General features: G+C 40.6%; 1 protein-coding gene across 2 annotated transcripts; it reads right to left on the reverse strand.

Moving 5' to 3' along the window:
• Window positions 1-1,264: 1,264 nt before the first annotated feature.
• mapk14b (mitogen-activated protein kinase 14b) lies at window positions 1,265-23,655 on the reverse strand. 2 transcript variants are annotated; one of them, XM_017434610.3, is made up of 12 exons: window positions 23,138-23,655; window positions 16,759-16,888; window positions 12,755-12,813; window positions 10,860-10,971; window positions 10,405-10,434; window positions 10,087-10,134; window positions 9,876-9,990; window positions 8,683-8,754; window positions 5,303-5,382; window positions 4,764-4,842; window positions 3,312-3,485; window positions 1,265-3,220 (listed from the first exon to the last, which is right to left on the reverse strand). In XM_017434610.3, exons 1-12 carry the CDS (start codon window positions 23,254-23,256, stop codon window positions 3,153-3,155), a joined length of 1,086 nt encoding a protein of 361 aa, XP_017290099.1. In that variant the 5' UTR covers window positions 23,257-23,655; the 3' UTR covers window positions 1,265-3,152. The 2 variants fall into 2 exon arrangements, with proteins under 2 accessions (XP_017290099.1, XP_017290100.1); XM_017434611.3 differs by lacking the exon at window positions 5,303-5,382 and adding an exon at window positions 5,859-5,938.
• Between the last annotated feature and the right edge of the window lie 416 nt (window positions 23,656-24,071).

Below are 24,071 nucleotides of genomic sequence, written 5' to 3' on the forward strand. Positions count from 1 at the left end.
ACAAATTAGTATCACTATTTTTGCAAACGACTTGCTTGAATTGTGTTTAGTTTCAATCAGTCATATTAGAGATGTGTTCAGTTTAATTAACATTGTACACAAGAACAGCTTGTTTGAAATTAAATAAGTATGTTTTTTAACCAGTTGAACATAAATAAATAGCTTTAAGAGTTAACTCCACTTCAAGTAACTGCAGAAACATCTTGTCACAGAAGACCTTTTTTCTGCATTCAGGAAGTTTGAATATACTTTCACTTCAACACCGTCTTCAGTGTGAGCTTTTACTCGTAACAGAGTACTTTTAGTGGATATCATTAGAAGATAATATTCCTATAATTGTCCCTCAGATGGGAAATTCACGTTGTTGCAGCAGCAGCATGCGTGAATATGATCTATGAAGAGATACTGAACTAAACAAACACATGCAAAAACTAAAAATAAACTAGAACAATAACATATTGGATAGATGATGGTGAGATACATATTCCATCATATTAACAATTCGACTCATTTCTTCCGCGTGAGTTTATTTGAGTCATTCCCCTTCATCTTGAAGAAACTGGCCACCATAAATAGGACTCCTAATTACAAGAGGGGAGACCGGAGGTGGCGAGCTCCCCGGAGGAAAAGATCGGCTGTTTTAGGCCAGAAAGAACTGCTGAGCCAGCGGGTTGTTGAACATTATAAAGAAGCCTCCAGGTTTGTTATACTTCAAAATACAGCTGGTGAAATATGTATATAAAGTAAGCAAAACCTGTCTAAGACTGGTTTATTTAATGGGGTCGTCGTACACTACATAAAACACCATCTCACATGCACAATTAAGTCCTGGTAAAAGAAGTCATTTTGACTAATATTTACTTGAAAACCAGTTCATATCCTATCAGATAAGCAAATTAACAAATAAAACATAGTATTTTTATATTGTGCATGGGTGATTGTGGACTTTAAGAGAAAAAGGAGAAATTAAGTCCATCTTTGCAGAGGGCTTCTTTAACAGACCTACCAGAGCTAATTATTTAGAGCAGGTGTTTTCAGCATTTATAATTGTGACTCCTCACTCTGGAACTTAAAAATCTAAACAGCTTTTTGTGCCAAGTGAGCTACATAAATATAGTATAGTAAAAATACAATATGGTAGTAATTGAAAAGATTGAAAAGTGGCATCAACGCCTTGCTCTACTTGTGCTCTCCTGCCCCCTGGTGGCGAAGCGCAGTAATAGCAGCCACAGCTCCACACTACAAACACAATAAACTCCAGTTACAGCTTTGAAAAATAGTAGCCTTTATTTTTCCGATGGTGTTGTATTTACAGAGAGCACGGCCTGCTGTCTCGGTACACACGGTCGAGAACATATTTGAAAAAAATAAAATAAAATTTTAAAAAATGAAGCAAGCAAAACCAGAACAATCCTCGACATTTGGGATGTGAAGATAAATATCAGACGTTTGCAGTTGTGTAAAAAAAAAAAAAAAAAGTGTGAGGCTTCAGCATCCAGTGAGTTAACGTCCACTCATGTGCCCTGCTAAAACATTCAAAATAAACAAGACAGTGCTACAGCTCCTAATAGATCAATGAATAACATCAAATTCTCATTTTTAAAATGCAGGGAGTAAAATTAATACACCAGACGAAAATAAAAACAAGAAACAAGAGGGTCAAAAAATTTGGATACCACATGTTTGTGGCATGTATCTGTGGTCTGACTTGAAAATAAAAACAGTTTCCTGCTTCAGAAAGAAAAACAAATTGCAATTTAGTGCTTTTATGTCCGCATAACTAGTGATTTAACTGGAATCCACATTACGTTTACTGTCAGTGTTCATCTGAAAAGGATTGTTTTGAAGCAAACCTTAATGTAAGAATTATTTTAAACTGCATGGTTCTTTTAATTGGTTGGTTGGTTTGGAAACACGAGCTTTAACTGCAGTCACTGATGCATTTGGATACTGATACAACAAGCTTTCCATAAATAACAAAAAAACCTTAGAATTCCAACAAATAATATTCTCTTTTACACTGATATACAAACAAAAGATAAAAAGCTCATAAATACAGGGCAACGTGGTGCCCCGAACATTCAAACAAACATTAATATTACTGTGGTTTTCAAATGCAATGTGATTAAATTACACTGTTGTGTTTGTTTTTTTAAATGGAAAACATCCAACCTGAATAAATTACGAAGCCGAACCTGTTTTCACTGAGCTGCTGGGATACTGGAGCTTGCTGACAGCTAAAAAAAAAGAAAATAAACATTCACTTTTTTAAACAAGTGTTAAGAATCAATAATGAGAAAACAAGTGGAAACGTTTAAACATTGGGTGAAATGGACATGCAGTATGCTACAAAATCATTTTCTTGGAAAAAAAATAGTCTAAGTCTACAAAACCAGCAAGAAATATAAAGCCTAACCCTTTTCTCATCAGAATGAATTTATATTTCACTTATTTTCCTCCTATTCAGTACATACTTATTCATAAATTACAATTAATATGTTTTCTGCTATTTTAGGACAAACCTTAGTAATCAAATTTATACTGTTAAAGAGGTTGGCTATGGTGCGTCCCAGCAAAGTTATAGTTATTACATAATAAGGTCATTGTTAAGCCTGAAATACTTATGTACAAATACTGTTTGCTGTAATATCTACACAGTCCGATCCACACAATAAGGTAACATTTAACCGAACATGTGAAGGAAAGAGAAACATTCTGCTGTAATATTTCCTGCCAAGTAGTAAAAATTTTTAAAAAACACGAATCTGCGGGTCACATTCTCCAACTTCCTGTCGTTTATCGTCTTTCTTTGAGGGGAAACAAAGTGAAAAATAATACTCTGAGGCAGAAACTAAACTAAAAGTATGAGAAGATTTCAACTTGGCCTCATCGTGTGGGGATTAAAAAGGTAACAAAAGCAGTAGGACGAGGGACAATATGGACAGGGTGTCGAGTTTTTGCATTTTTGTTTGTTTTTTCCCACCCCTCAGGTATCACAACGTCCCCCAGATATGAATGATGGCAGGCACTTGAATGTCATGGCTGTGTGTGTGAGTAAGAAAAGTGATGGATAGTCACGTGAGATTGACAATTTTAAGAGTGTTTCATGAAAAATAAAAAACGAAAAAAACAAAAAAAAGGCGCCTCCCCCCTCATGATTCCATCTCGTCTTCATCTAAAGATGGCGGCACGAAGCTGAGGACCTCTTCGTAGGTTAACCCTGAGAAAAAATAAAAATAAAAACACAGAATGAAGATTATTAACCAATATTCTGAACTCCGTCGTATATTTACCGCTCTGTGCCGACTTACTCTTCCACTCCTCGATGTCCAGCTCGCGGCTCTCGAAGCTCTGGTCGTACGGCTCTGCTTCGGGCTCGTCGTCTGGGTCGTGGTACTGAGAGAAGTACGAGTGGGCCAGAGCCTCCGACGCCGTGATCCGCTTGTCTGTGTCCAACACCAGCATTTTTTCCAGCAAGTCCACAGCTACGGCACAGCAGCGATGCGAGCACGCACGTGAGCGGTCGCATGAAGGTGTGAATTAAACGGTGATCACATGAAAGTCTATTCTGTCCACAGACCGTGCACTGATCAGAGTGACAACTATACATGCACTAATTTACATTTACACAGTAAAACGCAAGATTAGAAGACTAGTCATATCAGTGCTCTGCAGAACTCCCACAGAACTGAACTTTAACTCTTTCACACTAGTTTTGATGCCAAAACATACAAATTTAATATAAATGTTTGTAGAAGTGTCTTAATATCAGGGTTAGGGTCTTCTTCGATACAAAATAACGATCGTTTGTTAAACGGCTTTTCCATTTTTCACTTGATTTATTTCGGGGCTGGGGGTACCTCAGGACTGAAAAGTTGTAATGATGGTTGCAAAAATCTGAGAATTTTCAAAGCTGGAAATGTTTCATGGGAGTTAATGGGAAAAAAAGGGAATAAACCTAGAATTTAAAAGTTTGTAAACATCTTTAAAATCTTTTCTCTGAAAGTTGTGACACATTGAAGTCATCACTGACGTCAAATTAGGACATCCCTTTTGTTACTTTTATAAACTTTGGGTCAAACTTATTATTTATCTGCCAATGAAAAAACAAAATAGTTATATTTTTGTTTGGATATGACAGATTTTGATTAAATTCCCCCCAATTTCCACTTAATTTATATAAATTCCAAAAAAAAAAAGGTTACTATTTTAATACATTTCCAAAATCCCCCAGCTTAACTCACCATGGAAAGTTGCTAGAAAGTTATCTCTAGTCATACAGCCACCGAACATTCATAACTTGGGGTTTACTATTTGGTCAGAAGACGGGTCAACAGGGACATAACTGAAATGTTACTTTTTATTAAATCCGCCCAAAATATTGACTATGTTAGGTTATACATTATGTCTGCCTTTTCTCTGCAAATTAAAGACAATGCATTAAGGACTATAGTTTGGAAATAAAAATGTTTTTAACATGAGCTATAGCTTGTTTTTAAAGAGCCAAACCTTTACAGGAGCGGTGGTCTCTGTTCCCTTTTCACAACCTATTTTCTGCATCTGCATAAGATCTAAATAAAGTCTCTCAACTGAACTGCAAAAACGCAATTTATTATATTTTTCTTTTGCTCAAGCCTGTTTTATGTGATAAAACAGATGCTAAAAACTAAATCCTAACGGTCGTGTTTGTATGACACCACTAGAGGGAATCAGTGAGCCAGAAGTAGCACAAGCCAGAGTCTCATAGTGAAAGAGGAACTCACCGAGAGGGTTGGCACCGATAAACACATCGGCGAAGTTCCGCTTGGGCATGTGGGGAAGTGAACTGATGTAGTTCCTTGCCTGTGAAAAAAAAGTGATAAACAAAAAGGAGAGACAATGTAAACAAAATAAAAGAGAGCTGAGAATTATACAAACTGACACGGCCACCCATTCGGTGACAACGAGAACTAAAAAAAAAAAAAAAAAAAAAAAAAAAAAAAAAAGAGTTCAGACTTTTGAGTAGGTGCGTTCAAAGCAGTTCGGTTAATAACACGCATCACGAAGCTGCACAGCTGATCGCAGTTTTAAACCGCACCAGTCCGACGCTCTGAGAAACCCTGCGGTGACGAGCTCGGTGAGTCAGAGAGGAAACGGGCAATACGCGGAGAGAGAGAGAGAGAGGAGCAGAGGCTGGTGTGCTTGGAAGTGCGGCGGGAAAGTCTGTGGACACACAACGAATCGGGCCGCTGCCGCTCAGCTCCAACTCCGGCTGAAGGAGGCCCAAGTGGGAAGGCAATAAAAAGGGGAGCGGGGGTCTCACCTCGTGGCTGGGCATCCTGCTTATGAGAGAGGCTGGGGGAGTCCCCGTCAGGCGCATTATCTGCTGCAGCTGGTTTATATCTAAAGCTTCTGAGTCAAGGGGCAACGCAGCATGGAGCTCAGCAGAAAGCACGAGTGGTTAGGGTGTAAATTTAGGTAACAGAATAAAAGAGCAGAGGGAGGTGGAGGGGTGGGGGGGACACACGTGGAGCGAGGATGAAGAGAGAAGGAAGAAGACTCAGAGTAACCTTTGACTGACTGTCAGCGGGAGAGGAAAGTTTAAAAACAGTGTAGCCCTGCAGTCAATAAAAGAGGTCAGCAGGCTCCGAGAAAATAACAGAACATGCTGTAAAGGCGTGGAAATCAAGGGCTGGAGTTCAAAGGTAAAAAAAAAAAGCCAATAAGAAATGACGTACTGCAGTGCACGACATGAAGACGAGAGGTGGTAGCATCGACACGAGGCAGAGCCCCGACTACTGCTGGGGCAACACAGAGGCAACACACAGACAGGCATCAGACGCAACAACACGGAGATGGATGGGACTTTGGACACTCACAGAGTCTGAAGAGATTTTCATCAAGAGCTCGGGCCCTGGGGTTCCGACGAGCATCATTATAAGCTTCAACTGATCAATGTCTATTAACACTCACATGAAGGAAAAAAAAAACAAAAGATGGAGGGTGTTCATGAAGGAGATCGCATGTCCAACATGGGATCTGCATGCAAAATAAAAAGGTAACTTCTTCCCAAAGTAAAGCTAAAATGAAGCAGGATAACTGAAAATGGGTTTGACTGTCACACTGTCATGCATCAGGGATAGGTGATGACATTAAAGCCTTAAAGATCTGGAAAAACTAGCAGGTTTAACCATCAATCATTCAGTCTGCAAACAACAATAAGGATCCAAGATGCTTCAAAGCATGAGACAGTTTATCAAAGCATGTGTTTAAGAAGAATAGCAGGAGAACACAATTCGTCAGCTTTTGATGCATTAGTATTTTATGTTTCAGCCTGTAGAACTGCTTCACATCAGAGCAGGAAATTGGTTTCTTTAAACAGCCAAAGTGGCCACATTTCATGCTTTTTCCCCCCCACCCTCTTTCACAGCTTCATCAACCAGCTTCTTGTTCATTCACTGCTGCTTTGTAAGATTTAGGTCACGGCACTGGAAACCTGAAGTCTCAACCATGCAGGCTAAATATGAACTCGTGTCAACAAAAGCCGTTTCTCTTGTCTGCCTGGTTTGCAGGTGTCATCCATGTCATCTGTCTGAACATTTTCAATCACAGATGTGATTCTGAGTGCTGTCTGCATCTAATCACAAGGCCTAAAACGTGTGTTTTTATATATTATCTGTCAAAACCTGTCTTTTGTGTTCTCCAAAAACAGAAGAAAAACGTCTAAATTCTCATGAAAGTTTTGTTAGCTGTGTTTTTCTCTGAGTAAAGCCCTAATGAGACATTTAGAGGTTTATTAAAAGCTTTATTGTTCAACTACAGAGGGGCATTTATCCAGGAGTTGGATTACGCTCGCTCAGTTAGCAAAGCTACACAAAAGACGGTTTTGTCATAGCTTGGCATGCAGAGTTAGTCAATTATGCTAGTCTAAATAGGGTAATGCAAATTAAGTATTCAGTTAATCGGGATTATTTTCACTGTCACCCAGAAAGCTGCATTTCATTAATCGAGACATAAGAAAGACTGAAACCAGGAAATCTTAAGAATTATTGGAAAAGTTGCAGTTTAATTATATAGTTCTGTCTTTTGAAGTCTGTTTTTTTTAATGACAAACAAACAGTGTCTTACCTGTTGTAGATAGCTCTTCAGTTTGGAGAAACAGAGTTGAATTCTGACCAGATTGATGAGCTAATGACTAGTCTGAGCCGAGACCAAACTGGACTGCTGCTTTATAGGGTTCACACAAAGGCTATTTGATCAATTTTTCACCATCAGTTTCCACGGTATTACAGCAGAAATATTATGATGATTCTGCTGAAAACACCCCCATGCTGCCTTAGGAGTGCTACAGCTAGCTTCTGCTGCTTCTCTATGCTCCTGCAAACAACCATAGGATAAAATATAAATAACATTTTAATGCCCACATTGTAAAGGTTGATAAATTGGTGTTCAATATAAGACTTTTGAAACTGAAGTTGTTTTGGGACAGCAGCAATCCACTTTGGTCAGACTGGCCATTAGCTCATCAATCTGTCAGAATTCAATCACTTCTTATCTGCAACAGGTAAGATGTTATTAGTTTATAAATCAGCGAGGGCGGAGCTGCGCTGTAGCACATTTTAGCTTTTTTTTCTATATTTTAATTACTATATTAATTATTAACATTTTTGTATACTCCTTGTATGCTTGAAACAAATAAATTAAATGAACTACCTATTTAATGTTTGCTGATGATTGAACTGATTTACAGGCCAACTGCTGCAGGTCTACATATGAAGAGTTACCAAACATAAGACTTAAACAGAATGTAGGCAGATAATGTCAATAAAACTCTATCGCTCAGTAAACTTTACCCTAGCTGTTTTTATACAGATAAAAAAGATCATGCAGACAAGATCAGATTGATTAGCAAATTATACTAAACCTACAACTGTCCAACACATACAGTCAGCTACTTCACCTCCTACTGCACATACGTATGATTTCATTCAGACAGGTACGAGCAAACAGAACACAGGGTTGCTGTTTACATAACTAACTCAGAGCGGTTCAAATCTGGTGAGAGGGCACAAACACACACACACACACACACACACACACACACACACACACACACAGAGAACATGCAGAGAAGGAGTGGATGAGCTGATTGATTATTTCAAGCAGGAGACACAAACACATTATGTAACAGCCAGTCCATGCTTTGATATTTAACACAACCATTGCCTCTGCATTTGCATGTGAGCGTGTGTGCTCTAACAACAGAGTCCTTGTGTGCGTGCGTGTGTGTGTGTGCTCAGACGCGGTTCACGGGAGTCTCTGTGGGAGGGAAGCAGGATAAAAGTACTGTACTGTGGAGAGTCAACAGAACTGAGCCTAACTGCAGACAGAGCTATTAACCTCAAGACTATTGCATTTGTAGAACATTGTGTACATGCACAAGATTCCTCCACTATTCTGGTATGCAGATTACAAAGTGCAGCTCTTAGCAGTGCTTTCGGGTCAGCCTGAAGAAGGTAAAAGTTGTGGTCGTGAGAGCCAGACAGTGCTGTGCAAAACATTTCATTTAAGTCTCGTGGCGATGCTTTTTAATCGAAGTGCATCTAAAATACACGTCCACTGCACTGACCTGCTCCAACATTCACAGCACCAGATAAACGTGGACAACAGGGGTGCACGATGGTGACAGAGGTAAAAGGATACGATCGGTGCCAGGAAAGAGCGTCCGTCCCGTGAGCAGCTCTGCCATGATGCAACCCACTGACCAGATGTCCACTGTCAAAGAGGGGAAAAAGAAGTACATTAGCACATGAAGCGAAAATTATTTCAGAAAAACGTGAAACAAGGCAATAAATTAAAGATCTAAGATTCCTTAAAGGAATGCATATCGAGTTTTAAATGAAATCATCTTATTTTGATCAAATCATTATGCACAATCATGCTTGATATTGTGGTATCTTGTGCAAGCTGTGTTCAGAGTATGTGTTGGGAATGACTCTCAGCTACTACATCACCAGATTTTAGCACAATTTAGCTGTAAAACTGACTGTATTACAGCTATTTGATCATTTTAAGGTCAGTTAGCTGTGGTAGCCTTCTTGAGTTGGGTTGAGTCCAAAAGCGAATCATTAAATCAAATGAATTTTTTCCGTAGGTTTTTAATAAAACCAACTGGTTCGTGATACTTTGCCAACACAACAAATGCATGCATGTCCACTCACATACAGCTCTTTTGGTGGCGAGACAAAGACATGTTGGTGGACGATGGAAATGAGCTGCAGCTGCAATTTCTTAGTCAAAAACTATTAAACAGCAAAAGCTCACATTTAGCAGGGCCTTAAAACAGCCCACACAACATAAAATCCACCTTATTTGTTTAATTAGTTATGCCAACACCATAACACAGGAAATTCAACAGTACAACAGGAAGACAGACACCAAACAACACAAACGCCTACTTAGACTGCTTTGGCCGAGTCGTGCCTAAAGCCATCAATGTACTGCGAGGTGAAAAGTTTGACTTAAACTGTCCTCGATTCTCTGAAGTTGCTCTTATTGATTCAGACTTAGAGAATGAACGACCTGAATCAAGCAGGCCTGTGTTTTGTTTTTAACCAATACCATTTCCAGACGGGTTGAGTTCTTTCTAACATGCAACAAAAAGAATGGGTAAAGAAACTAATTTAAACAAGACAAGTACAACAGAAATGAGTGTCAGCATCTTCAGGGAACAGCTTTATTGTAAATGGAAAAAAACCTTAAACAGGACAAAAAAGGTAGGGAATAAATGCCTGTCCCTGCCTCACGCTTGGGAAAACAAAATGATCTATGTTCTGTGTATTTGTACACAATCAGATGCTCATTTTTGCTGTATGACCTAATGTCTGTTGGCTCACCTGTCATGTTGTAGTGCATCCAGTTCAGCATGATCTCAGGGGCTCTGTACCACCGGGTGGCTACGTATCCTGTCATTTCATCATCTGTGTGCCGCGCCAAACCAAAGTCGAGGATCTGCAAGACGAGAAGACGGTTGACTCTACTGAACACCCTGCGTTCTGTGATGACCCACATCGTTTAGGATAAACTCTGTAATGACTGGCTGCCCACCTTAAGCTCGCAGTCTTCATTTACAGCCAGATTACTGGGCTTCAAGTCCTAAAACAACCAGAGAAAAGTCAAGAAGAGAACTCAGAAGCAATGTAAAAGATAAATTGCTGACATTAGTTTAGAGATTGCATTGTTTATGGTTCTCTTCTTGTGTTAGCAAAACATTGTTTCAGACACTAAATGTTCTATTCATTCATAAATTTGGTTATTTATGCATCAACATGTTTAGAAAGCGTCGTAACAGTGTGCTGCGGTTGGAAGAAAGCAGATTAGCCTAATCTTTAGTTTATTTACAAGTTTCGAAGAGTCATCACTTACTCTGTGGATGATATCTGCAGAGTGGATGTACTGTGGGGAAAGAAGGAAAAGCACAACAAGGATTAAACTTAGAAACTCTGTTTGGAAACAAGGACATTTAAACAAGTCAATTGGTGAGATACTTAATCTGTAAAAGCAGCTTTTTAGTGTTTGTGTGTGTTTACTGTGTTACAGAAACAGGACAGAATCAAATATCAAACACAAACACACTAAAGAGGTCAAAGAAGAAACTAAAATATCTTTCAATTTAACAAATCAATTAGTTTTATAAGCCATGTTAATAAGTTAAATAAGCCATAATAGGTTCTAATTAAACACCGAGTATAGCTGAACATGTATTCAACTAGAAATGAAAGAATATGTTGTATTTTTTCGATAATAAGAGACAATTTCAGCCCGTTTTAGAGGCACTTTAGAGAAGAAATCTGAATGTTTTGAACCAAAGATGTACTGACCTTCAAGCCTCTGAGGATCTGGTAGATGAGGAACTGAACATGGTCATCAGTCAGCTTCTGACATTTTACGATGTTGTTGAGATCTGCTCCCATAAGATGTGTCACCAAATATCTGCAAAATTAGAAAGTCAGAAAATGAAGAAGGGTCCATTTCTGCAGCGGACGCTTGTCTTCACCTTCTGTGTCTTCATTTAGTGAATGTGTTCAGGTTTTAACTTGCCACAATGCTGTTTATGATTGTGCTGTAATTTTGATTTTATTAGATAAACTCATTTCATCTTCATCTGCAATAATCGTCAAGATGGGAGTCGAATTTGACAATTTTGTTTAACTATATTTATATTAAGGAACAACAGATGGTTGATGCATTGTTTACAAAAATTTTAATTTGAGCTAAAATGGGTAAGAACCATGTCCAGTGGGAGAGAACAGAAGCAGCGGGGAGGGGAACAAAAGGTATTTTTATTAAAAATTTTCTCACTTGTGGAACATTTACATTGCAAACACATTTTTGTGTGTTAGAGGTGGAGTTAAAATCCAAAAAACTATATTCAGAAAAGCAAAAATTGTGTATATTTAACAAACAATTCATGCAAATAGTCTAATTTTATTTTGACACAAGGAGAAGACTACATCATGTCAAGCATGTGCTTCTTTTCAAATGAATATTGTGTTAAATTGCGCTAAAATTCAGGAAGTCTGGGAGGAAGTGGACAGAATAAAACAGTCTACACAGGCTGCTGAATTCACAGGTACTTTAATTAGATTGGCTGTAGTATATCAAGAAGTTTTACATACAGCTTTACTTTATAACCTGTTCACTATAGCTCAAAAGTAAGAGTTTTAGCAAAAGTGCTCCTCCTGAAGCAAATTGTGTTGAGAGGCAACAACGATCATGTGACTGACAGTTTTTCATTAAATATAGGTAATGATTTTTCCACTGTTTATATTCTGTTTGTTCCCGTTCCTTCAGCTACAATAACAGCTGTTCGTGGGATTTATCAACTGATCAATAAAAACACGGATTAGATACTGAATATTAGTGATAGTTATTTACGTTTCCATGATGGTCGTGACTAAACATGTTTATTTCAAGACTGATACAAATGATAAAGAATTATAACAAATATTGTAAAGGTTTAGCAAAGAGCACTACTTCTCACATATAAATGATTATTAATAACAAAAACAGGACTTTTACGTCGGTTTTTAGGTTTAAATTTGAACAACCGTACCGAATACGAATATCAGGCGCTCTTCACACCCCTCATCTTTAAGCCTATGAAGTCTGTGCATGATATTTCTGACAAAACATCAGTTCCATGACTGCCCTGTGAGCAGCTTGCACCCAAATCTGATCTTTAGCAGTGGAGGGATGGTTCTCAGTGCCTTCATTACTGATCACCTAAAAGAGGAGGTGTCTTGGAGGCTGAACACTGTGTATCTGTGTGTGTGCGTGTGAGTGTGTGTGTGTAGGTCCATCGCACATTTCCACAAAATGTGCAACAAGCTGGTGACGCAACACCAAGCAGGGAATTCAAGGATACTGATTGAGTATTCGGTGCGCACACTTACACACACGCACGCACGCGCCTTGTATGCCCGGAGACTGCCAGATGGCTGTTGCCATGGAGACTAGCTGTGATGTGCTTTGTGCACGTGTGTTCACCCTACATTCACCTTAGTACAACTGTCCTCATGCCGGATGCACAAAAAGTTACGGCCTGAGAGGCTGCTGTGAACCGCCCGTGTCGGTCACGCAGTCGTCTGCTGCCACAAACTGTGTTTTTGTGTCTGAACGGACTCCACAGCGGAGAGAAAACACACAAAGTGCGAGCACCAAGGAGGCCACACCAGGACAAACTACCAAGCAGGAGTGAGGAGGAGAGACTTACACATCGTTGAACTCCTCTAAGCTCGTCGCTGGCGTAAAAACGTCTAAGAGGCCGATCACCTGAGGACAGCAGGAGAGGACAAGAGGTTAATGATCAATCTGTGCTTCGATATGAAGCAGTAAATTTAAATAAATATGCAACCTTTTTGTTCAAAAATCTGTTCTCCTTTGAGTGGCACTGGCTTTCACCCCAGTTGTGTTTTAACGACAAACTGGCAATCAGCAAGTGTGTTACGTTTTATCATCTCTATCGAGAACAAGACCTAGATTCAACCTGAAACGCTCAACGTTTAATTTTGATTCAGTCAAACAAGCTTTTCTTTCGCCTTATCTCATCTGAGCTGTTTACATTTGATAAAGTGAGGAGCTCTAGGTCAAAATGTCTGTTTTGGTTACCAAGCTCTTTAGTCATATTAATGTGACTATTTGGCAGTATCTCTGAAATCATATCTGTTGTGATTAAGTATACATTAACCTGATGCAAAAAAAAAAAGCTCTTTTAGAACGTCAACAATGTATATAAAAAAAGTCATACGTTCTGGATATTTGCACAAACCTAATTGAATATGATAATGAGCTGCAGCACCTACACCCTTAACTAAAATCCAATCATGCAAATTAGTGGTTGCATAACAGGAAAACCAGAAGTGATGAGTGAAAGTGAAAACTATGACTGAAGTGTTTCATGAGGCTTCGAGATGAATCAAAACAAACGAGAAGGAGGGAAAGAGAAAAAAATACGTTGAAGAAAATCTCTGAGTGTTTCTGCAGCACCTGCTTTTGCACACGCTCGTGCTTTTTCTGGTATATAATGCAAGCGTGCACACTGACAAAGAGTGATAGCCCTGCCCCCATCCCCTCTGGGGGAGCGGATGAGAAAAGCGGTGGATAGATAGTGTGTATATACTGGAATGTCCCACCCACACAGGGCCCAAAGCCACAGCTTATTGGCGGTGCCAGATCCACAACAAACAATTGATTGGCTCGCCGTGGCTTTCCAAAAACCAAAACACGGGTAGTCTCCTGGCAACAGGATGAGCAAAACACTGAATCCCCTTTTATGTGCGTAAACCATAAGTTAGGATTAAAGAACTGCGCAGCTTTGTGTTTCTGTTTCCTGTAAGGAGGAAGAATCGCAGATCAACAGCTTGAGCGCACGCTTACATAAACCCTACACTTCGGTTTTATCATTCAAGCAGGCTGCTCATCAGATATGCATCTTTATATAATATTACAAGCTTGCGTTCAGAGCAACGATTACAAAGCTGAGTCTGTCTGATCCTGAATACTCCTCGGTCCGTGTAAAACCTGTTTTTCAAATGAATGTACTGAGGTATTTACAGTAGCAGCGCTTTGTGCAATGCTAAACTACAAAACTGCTGAAACGGCTTCAGGAGTTAAAAAAGGGCGTGTATAAACACACACACACAAAAAGGAGGCCTGTTTTTTTTTTCCTCGGTATGATTTCACAACCGGTGTTCTTGGGTAAATTCTTTTCCACAGGCCTCTCGTTCAAACAAATGTAAATGAAAACTTTTTTTTTTTTTGGACACATTCTGGCCAACTTCTGTGCTGCGGCTCGTGAGCACAAGTTTTTGAAAACAGCCACTTCCTGCAACTTCAGAGTGCTTGCGATCTTACATGAGGTCTTTTTTTAAAGACCCTCATTCCAGTCACTCATTAGACTGACGATTGAGCACGAGTCGCAACGGTGTTTAGTTACTGCACCCTTAGTGACATGAAGCGTCGTTCCATAAATGAACGATGGCCTAAAGAAAGCAGTTAATCTATGTATGACATATTGCTCAAGTTAAACCAAGTTTCTCAAGATGGGCTTCTATTTCACAACGGCATCTGCTGCACTGCTGGTGGGTTTTCCCCCTTTCAGACTTTCCACACATCCTCAAGCTTCATTTCCCCACCACTAAAACTGCTTTACCTCACACTGAAGGATTGTACCAGCAGAAATACTGCTCCCACTTTGTCTAAACCGTCCCTTATGCTGCTCTTAAAGGGAAGTTTCAGATCTTCTGAAACAATTCATCTTACCCGTTCCACATCGATCCTTGAGTGGCCTCAATTTGGTATACAAAGTACGGAACAGGAATTTCAAGCAATATTACTCTTTGGATTCCGATGAAATGATTTGATTATTCTTTGAATATTGGTCCACCGAACTGTCAGTACAACAAACAAAGCAAGCATCTTAAAAAGCACTCATATCAGCAGTAGCTTTATGGTATACGATTGTTGCCCATATTGTGTTTTGCTTAAAAATACCATAAAAGAAACTGCCATCTTTGAGCCACATGGCTGGCACAAAGACTTTCAATTAATTAAAATCTACCCACCACAAGCTCTGCCATAGAGAAACCCGCTAATAAAAGTTCAGGTATGGAGAAGTTTACTGCTGCTAATCCTGCTTGGCGGGAGACCTTTATATTCCTTTATTTTCTCCGGTCCAAAGGATCAACGTGCAGGGGTGTGCACATATTCTGGCAGTGAAGTCGCAGATCACCTGTGACGGTTGTTTCCGCTTTGCAATGCTTCTTAAAATGAACTGATAACAAGACACCGAAACACTCATGTTTTTCTTTTGCTTTCTTTTTGGGGGTGGAGGTGGATAAATAAATAAATCAGCCTGCCACAGTGGTTGCATTAATTCTTTACACTTGCCCACAACAGCACTGCTCATCCCAGGAACAGAGTGGATTTCTGCCATCTCAAAACAACTCCAAAGTCAAACACTTCCTGCAAAAGATATTTTACCAACATTTGGACAACCGTCATTTTTGCTTTACACTGTAATTTACACAAAATCCTTTCGTTATTTGCAAAAAGAGACAGCAGCAGCAAGCTGTAGCACTTCTGGTGCAGCCTGGGCCACTTCCTGGAGGGATGTCACAATGGAAAACTGATAGTGAGGTAAGGGTTTATAAATAAAGTTATTGAGATTTTAATTGTTTTAAGATGGCAGAAGTCTAGGTTCAGACCAGCTGTTAGCTCATCAGTGTGGTCAGGATTCACCTGTTTCTCCATACTGTGGTCAAAGAGTTATCTACAACAGGTAAGATATTCATTGTAAGCAACCACCTCACAGAATCCCATCTAAAGATATCCTAAATATATTATATTTGCTTCTTACAGCCCAAAACAAACACTCAGCTATGAAAGTTTCTCCAGTAAAAAGTCCTCACCACCAACAAGAACTTCAAGGCTTACTCATTCATATCCACTGAGCCACTTTTTCACATCACACACAGAAACCCATCATCTGCACTCCAGCTTGAGAAATCATCCTTTTTAGCTTTGCACAAAAGCCCCTCTGTACTCAGTCAGCGTGAAGCGTTTGAAGGATGCAGCGAACAGCACGAGTGACTGTTTTGTATGTGGGCAAGGTCTGCATGTCCACACACAAACCAAAACCAAAGCTGTGATTGTGAGAGGCCAAGTGAAGCCACTGCCCCGAATCAAAAACTGCTGGTGTGATCGACTCAGGCCCACGGTGAAGACATTTACGGAAGCTGATGGTGATGGTGACGACGCATACGTGTTTTTGTGCTGTTTGCCATTTTCAGAAGCTAGGTTTTACATTTTGAGCAGCTTAAAATTAAACGTTCAATTTTAAAGCCCATAGATTCTTACTAAGATTTAAAAATACTTTAAACATCGAAGAGTTTTTTTTAAACCATTGCTACATAATTAGATCATAACCTCATAAATACAGGGTGTAACATGCCTATTTATCTTCTTTTTACCCAGAATGAACTCTGCATAATCTCCTGACATCATGTGGCTCTCCCTTCAGATGCCTGAGAGCAGATTTGAATATCACCCAAACAATTTAAAATCTTTACAAAGCAAGCAGGTCATTCTAGGGCTTGCCAACCTGAAAACTGCATGACAACATGACAAAGACTCTGCCGTACAGAGGAGACATTAAGCTGCTAGAGATTTAAAGTCAGAGGGACGTAAAGGCGGGAGGTTCGACTGCAGGTGACTCACGTTCTCATGCTTCATGTGTTTAAGCAGCCGCAGCTCTCTGTATGTTCTCTTGGCGTGGATTATGGACTGGAAAGGTCTGGACAACTTCTTCACGGCTACCTTCAGGCCCGTCTTCACGTCGTACGATGAGCTGCAAACAAACAAACAAACATCGGAAACGTGTGAGATTAAACAAGGCAAACGCATTGAGGCGGGCTGTGAACAGCTGCCATAAAAACCTAAAGGCTTTTCTTGATCTGACGAACAGTAAGAAACTTTACCGGACCGTGTGGGCAGATTCAACTCAGCAATCGAAGCAAATAATTGCCTAACACTGAGCTCTTAGTTTCAGTTCTTATTACAGTGTGCAGCCTAATTTTGCACACAAAGCAAGACTGAACCTGTCGTTGAATATCAGCTACTGTGAACTAAAGTGTGTCAAAATCAGAGTCAAACTTTTTTCTTTCATATTAAAAGGCATTTACATGTTGACAGAGCTGCAACCATTCACATTACCTCAGCTGTAGATTTTAAAAACATTACTCACAAGCCATTAGATGTCTGTACATTAATTAAATTAAAAATGGCAAGACTATGATGCTTCCGTCTAACTATAATTAAATTAAGCTGCAGGAACAAACACTAAAATGAAGTCTATAACATCTCTCGGGCAATAAAAAGCGTTCCCAAATTTATTGCTTTATATAAATAAAAACTTAAACAGCAACAGCTGCTTTTAGCACTTTGATTTAATATGCAGCATTAAATCAAAACCTCTAAATGCCGTGCTCTTGTGTCGAAAGCGTTGTCCGACTGTGCAAGCGTTTGCTTTGGACTTAATTTGTATTTCTCTAAAGTGGCTATCTTGTTTTATTGCAGTGAAGTACCAGTTATTTTCGAGCAACACGAGCAGCAGAAAGAAGAATGTCTAACTAAACATTTAAGGATGAAATGTGCTCTAGGTATATTAAATGACTGCCATGAAGTTAACAGCAATAATTAGTTAAATAGTTAACGTTAAAAAAACACACAAAAGAACCACAGAAGTGCACATTATTAGTTAGCCTTCTGATAAATCAAGCCAAATAGTTAAAATGCCAATGTGCTTTTATTTACTATTTATCCGTCCAGAGACAGGTTTTTATTTCCATTTTTATAAGATTATAAACCAGAAATGCATTGCATGTATATTATTACATAACCATATTCATATACATATTTAACATTTTATCTGACAGTCCTAACACACACACACACACACACAGAAGCAGATGGGCCTGCACCTCCTGTATCTGTGAGAAACACAACATGATTGTGATACCCCACATTTCTTCCAGGTTAATCACTTAATCTGCATAAGAGCAAGAATGAGTCCAACATCAAGCTGAAACAAACAAAAAAAAGAAAAATGTGCTCAGGTTGATGCTGCCACGTATGTTTTTTTCCAAAATGCTTTTGCCAACACTGACACTGCGCAGAGTAAACTCAAAGGAGGAACTTTTGCTCAAAACAGGAGGTTCAAACCAGCCTGTGGACTCTCAGTCAAAAGTTCAGCATTAAGGTCAGCACAGAAAAAAAATAGACGGGGCTCATTTCCTTTGAAATGTGAAACTTTTCAAATGTACTGCAAATGAAATTTTAAAAGCACAGAAGCTGCCAATAGGCGGTGGAAAACTGTGACCCTGAGTGCCATGTATCCATAAGAAGAACATTAAGATAAGCGTGGCGCTTTTTCCAGTAAGTCCAAGATAATCTCCCACACCCAGTGTTCGAGGCTTGCAGAACAACTTATGGGTGTCATTAGTGAGGAAAAACCCGCAGTCTGCACACAGACAACAAGAATCCTAAATGACAAGAAGAAAAAAAAGGAGAGCGAGAGAAAGAGAGACACACGCCCTGTGTTTGAAACTGCTGCTAATCTGCACGGCAAACAAGACGAGTCTAAGCATACAACATCCAATTAGTGCGTAATAAATGGAACTGCAATAACAAATGGTTGTAAACTGTGGGCTGTAAAAGGAGCAGCGTTGTAGGGCAGGCTTCACGGGGAAGTGGAGCGCCAGCCTGCGGAGTAACAGGCACGCAAAGTGAGCAAACACACAAATGCGGACTTCAAATGACTCGCTGAGATATTGGCAATAAGTGCCTTGTCATATTTCAGTGGATTTCACTTAGCCTCTACAGCAGAAGACCATTCATGTCTGAGTCAGCTGGCAGCACACCCTGGAAAGCTTTTTACTAGGATGCATTAGATGTCATCTTGCCGCATAATATTATTATTATAACATACTGAAAAACTGGTTCTTTTATTCAAATAGCCACCTTTATAAACATCAATTTGCTCCACCTTTGCAAAGATGTGCACATTTAAATTGCATCCATGCATTAAAAGGAAAAAAAAGAAAGGCATGGAGGCAGGGTTACTCGGTTATCACTCAGTCAGTACAAGTTTTTAATCTGTTTTATAGCAGGAACTAACAGAGAGATAATCAAGCGTAAATATGACACTGCGGGCTCAGCAGCCAATAAAGGAACCTTGGAGAAACAGATTTTAATAAACTGGTTTGTGGATTCAGTTATCTATTATAAAAATTTACAAAAAAAACCTGCATAATGAATGTGCTTACAGGGATAAAAATCACGGGACTTTAACCTGTAAGATTACTTGGTACGGTGTGAGAATTTATCCGTGCTAGTCAAGTTTAAATACTCCACACTTCCAATCATTTGACGCCCACTTTTTGCTGATTACCAGGGCTGGAGGTTAGAATTCAGTTTGCATCATATCGAGGCGCATGGAAGATTATGAACCATGTTTGAAATGTTGCAACTTTAAGAGAGTCAGCAGAGTCGTGGCAGTGCGGTTCACTTTGTCCTAGCTGAGTTGCCGTATCTGCTGTAGTTAAAACATGTTGCTGTATTTTTTTATCTTAATTTTTCTAAACCTTGAAAAATATATGTCTGTAAGTAATAGCTGGAGTTATCAGAACATGACCGTTTGGGGTAAAGACTAAAATTCAGCGACACACTTGATGCTAATTGTTAGTCAGCAGCCTGTGAATAATAAGGTTTTTTTTTTTGACAAACACCTATATACTATTGTGCACTCTTTATTGTGCAAGAAAACAAAAAAACAGTGTTTATTTCTGAAAAATAAGCCATAGTCATATCATCTTGTAAATTTGTTTTTCTACCTCTATTTTAGTTTCAGCGTTTGGGATAAACATGAGCCAGCCAGTTGCCTCCTGGTGTTTATACACAAACCCGATAATTGCAGATAATCTAAACGCATCGATAATCGTTTCATAGTCACACCACAGCCCTCTGAATCGCAATCAAATCAAATTGTGAGGTGCCTATGGATTCCCAGCCCTCCTGATTAGGGGTAATTAACATGCTACAAAGGCACATAGAGGGAATATGAACGCAGTCATATTAGGCTCTGATAACAAAGATTCAGATGAAAGCAAACATGTAAAAAACAATTATGAAGAGAGACTTAATTTGCAAGACAACATCTCACATCTCATTCCTTCCTCCAAATTAAAAAAAAAAAATTCTCAAAATTCAATTACAAATGCCTGAGTGGAGTTTCATTTCTAATACCTGCATGCTGAAGTGCTTTGTGAGCTCAAAGCCTGATCCAGGACTTTAAAACTATAATGAACAGTTGTACTTCTGTGACACCGCTCCAGAACTCAGTCACGAAACCAACACCACCAGATGCTGGGAGTCAGAAAATTACAGGTTTTCGGCTCAAGCTGAAAAGACGGCGTAGAGCAGGACCGTGGGCCGAACACGGCCCTTTTGGCCCCCCACAAAGCTTCCAGATCCCCAAACTGATTCGTCTGAATATAATGCTAAAAATATGAGGTGAATATCAGAGTTACTTCTGTACCTCGAGGGCCACATTAAGCTAGTAGAAGTCTGCCTCTGTCAAATAGACTATTTATGGTAAAAAGTAACAACAAAGTGGGGTTTGGTGGGTAAACATGCGCACCCGTGGGCAGACGTCTGACTGACCCATCCATCTGACCTGCAACAGGCAGTAAGGCTGCAGGACGGACAGAAGACAACAGCAAAAGTGGCAGGAAGTTTTTTTTTGTTTACTTTGCTAACAGCAGCCAGTGTTTAATGATATTACACACTCCCGTATGAGGACAAAAGTAAATTATAGCTGCTTTGGTCCAACCTCGACAATAACGTTACACGTGGTCTAATGTGATATTACACAAAGCCAAGCTCAAAATATGTGTTGTGAATGACTCTCAGCTACTACCACATCAAACTTTAGCTCAATAACTGTGCCACTGACTAGAGCTTTAGCCGTTTTTATATTTATAATGTTGAGGTGGCAGGCATCTTACATAGGGGCTGACTCCAAAAGTTCATCAGTTGTAGCCGTACATGAAATGACCATTTCCTGAAAGTTTCAATAAAATCCATTCAGCAGTTCGTGAGATATTTTGCTAACAAACAGAAAGAGTTGGCTCCAAAACGTTAATGTCAAGAAAAGATCTTGCACAATCAGTACTCACAATATGTGTTGGGGATCAGTTTCAGCTACTATGACACCAACAAAAACATAATCACCAAGCTTTGCAATTCGGCGGCGGCCAATAATTATTACCTGTGGCCCTCAAACTCCCAGTATTGTTATTATATATGACCCACTTGCAGCTGAAGTTAAACAGCCCTGGTGTAGAGCGAAGAATACAGGCTAAAACATGCAGCACATATGAGCTGCATGCAATTAAAAACTAATCTAATGCTCAATGTTTGGCTGCAAAGGCTTCATAGATGTGCACTCGACAGCTGTAAAAGATTTTTAAAGAGAGATTTTTAGTGTTTTTTATTTATTTATTTAAATGCATTCTTAGTGTTCTTCACTGTGCTGACACTGTGCATGCATACCCTCAAGGCCTGCACTGGTTTCATAGGGGTTTCTGTGTAGCCAAGAACTGAATAATACAAGATATTCGACACAGCCTGAGCCAGCAGGGCTTGCAACCAGCCCGGTCTTCCTTGCACAAATCATGCAAATAGCCGAGAGTGCGTCTGGAATTTCAGAGAACAGCTCACTGTTAGGCAAGGAGGAGACATTGTAGCAGTTTTTTTTTCTGTATGACAGAGAAAAAACAACACAAAAACATGCAGTAAATATACATCTGATTTAAATGGGCGGGGTGGTTGAGCAGAAACAAAGACTGTCAGAAGGTGAGCAGCTGACAGATCCACCAGCTGTGAATGTTAGAGGAGGCGCGGAGATGGCTATCATACTTTTCAGATACCCTAAGAAGAGATTTAAAGGCACTGTCCCGTTCTGGATCCCTCTGGGTGGAGAATTTATTCAAAGCCACATGAGCAAGACGGCCTCTTGAGTTTCTTGCTCAGACTTGACTTAAACTGCAGATGACAAGAATGTGAACTCTGCAAACTGCAAAAACAACAACAGGGACGGACTGTAAACAACCGAGCTGCTTCAATATGCCTCGGATGGCAGCAGGAGCTCGTCGCCGTCTTCCATACTAAAACCAGGGCGTGTTTCGTCTGCAGCCGTGATAAAGCTCCACTAATGGCTGGTACGAGTGTGTGTGAGAGAGAGAAAGAGAAAGAGAGAGAGAAAGTTGGACCGAACCGAGCAGGGTGAAGTTCTGACTGCAGCAGCAGTATGATGAGGCCACCACCTAACCTCGGGACAGTGAGTCATGTGTGTAACACAACGGGAGAAAAAGGGTGACATCATCCTGGAGTCATCATCAGCAGCAGCAGGAGGAGTGCATGGGTTCCTGCAGAAAAAAGCGCTCTCACTGTGCACGAGGGGGGCCTGCTTTCCGAAAACCACGTGACCCCCTCCTCCCCCCTTGCTGGTACTCAGTAGGCTGCACCCAACTGGAAAATGCATAATGTATGCAGCCCTCGGATGTGTCAAGTAGCAGGAGTACAGCACTATTCTCACCTCAGGCGGTTTAGCCCCACTATCTGATGTACTGAGGAGGGGCAACCCTTCAGCTGGTGCAAGTATGGGCATGTCAGCCCACCCCCCGCCCCAATCCAGAACTGAGAAATAACTAAAAAACACACACAGCGAGGTCTGCACAATCAGCACCACTTTCCTCGTTAGGCTTCGAGCCAGCTATGTTGACTGCAAACAAGTGGTGACTGCATCTGTTTACAGGAGGGGAGCAAAAGTAGGACAGGGCAAGCGAGAAGACAAACAACAATGCAGACCCGCTGAAATAAAAGAAGAACCATTTCTGGAAAAAAAAAGTGCACGCTGAGCTCCGACGACCCGAGCCCGGAGATGTAAACAGAAATCATGGGGGAAATCATTTTCTGGTGCGGGCGGACAGGCAGCTCCGACGGGCCTCGCGTTGTTTCTGCAGGCGGCTCTACTCACCACACGGATCCGTAAGCACCGGAGCCGACGGGGGACAGGTGCTGGTAGCGCTCCGGGACTTCCCACACGGTTTTGTTGAGCTCCTGACGGTAGAAAGTGGGTCTCTCCTTCTGCGACATTCCTGCGGCTTCAGCAGCGGCAGCCCCGCAGCGACGAAACGAGCCAGCGGAAACTTCTGCCCTCTCCTCTCCTCCCGAGCAAGAGGCGACGCGCCGAGTGGTGCCGCCGCTCTCCCGTTAAACTCCGAAACGGCCCTCTCGGTTCGAGGGGGGAAAACTTCAGCCGCCCCAGTCGTGCAAAAAGAGGGGAGAAAAGGGGGAAAAATACGATGCAGCTGCGCCGAGGGAAAATCCCCTCCTCTGTCCACGCACGCTGGAGCGCACACGGACACAGCCTGACGTAGCGAAAGCTCTCGGAGTCAGGAAGCTCGGCTTGGCTTTCGCTGAATCTTACGCTAGAGGATTTTTCGCCCTGCTCAGAGTGAGCTCAGCTAGCTTCGGTAGGTAGGCGCGCGCGGAAACGCGGGCGCGCACGTACTCAGCACGTCACTTGCGCGCTCACGGAGACAGCGGCGTTCTCGCGAGACAAAACGCGCTATTACGCGTTGGGACATCCAGTCTCCACAGGACAGCAGCGGGAATCTCCCTCATTTCGAGAGCTGTACCTGTTTGTCTTTAATGCAGACAGTCATGCCAGAAAGACATCTGACAAGAAGACATCGTGTTTGGATGACACAGCAAAAAATATAGATCTCAACTAAACAGCGTAAACAAGGTTTTCATGGTTATAAAGAACATTTTAAATCAGTGTCTGAAAGCTGATTTAATTTGCTGAAGTTCGCTTAAGAAGCAAATTTAGCAAGCCTTTTGCTATTTTGAGCGTTTGTTTAGCTGCTTTTAGTTTTTAGCTAGCATTCTGCTTCCTTTAACTTAGC

Source organism: Kryptolebias marmoratus, linkage group LG4 (genome assembly GCF_001649575.2).
Source record: "Kryptolebias marmoratus isolate JLee-2015 linkage group LG4, ASM164957v2, whole genome shotgun sequence".
Lineage (NCBI taxonomy): Eukaryota > Metazoa > Chordata > Actinopteri > Cyprinodontiformes > Rivulidae > Kryptolebias > Kryptolebias marmoratus.

Excerpts from the sequence above, each read along its gene's own strand:
- mapk14b (XM_017434610.3), bottom strand. The coding sequence starts at position 23,256 with ATGTCGCAGAAGGAGAGACCCACTTTCTACCGTCAGGAGCTCAACAAA. Across the intron at positions 9,991-10,086 it reads ATGAAGACTGCGAGCTTAAG|ATCCTCGACTTTGGTTTGGC; the intron begins GTGGGCAGCCAG and ends CTCGTCTTGCAG. Across the intron at positions 3,486-4,763 it reads TATCGGTGCCAACCCTCTCG|CTGTGGACTTGCTGGAAAAA; the intron begins GTGAGTTCCTCT and ends GCTGTGCCGTAG.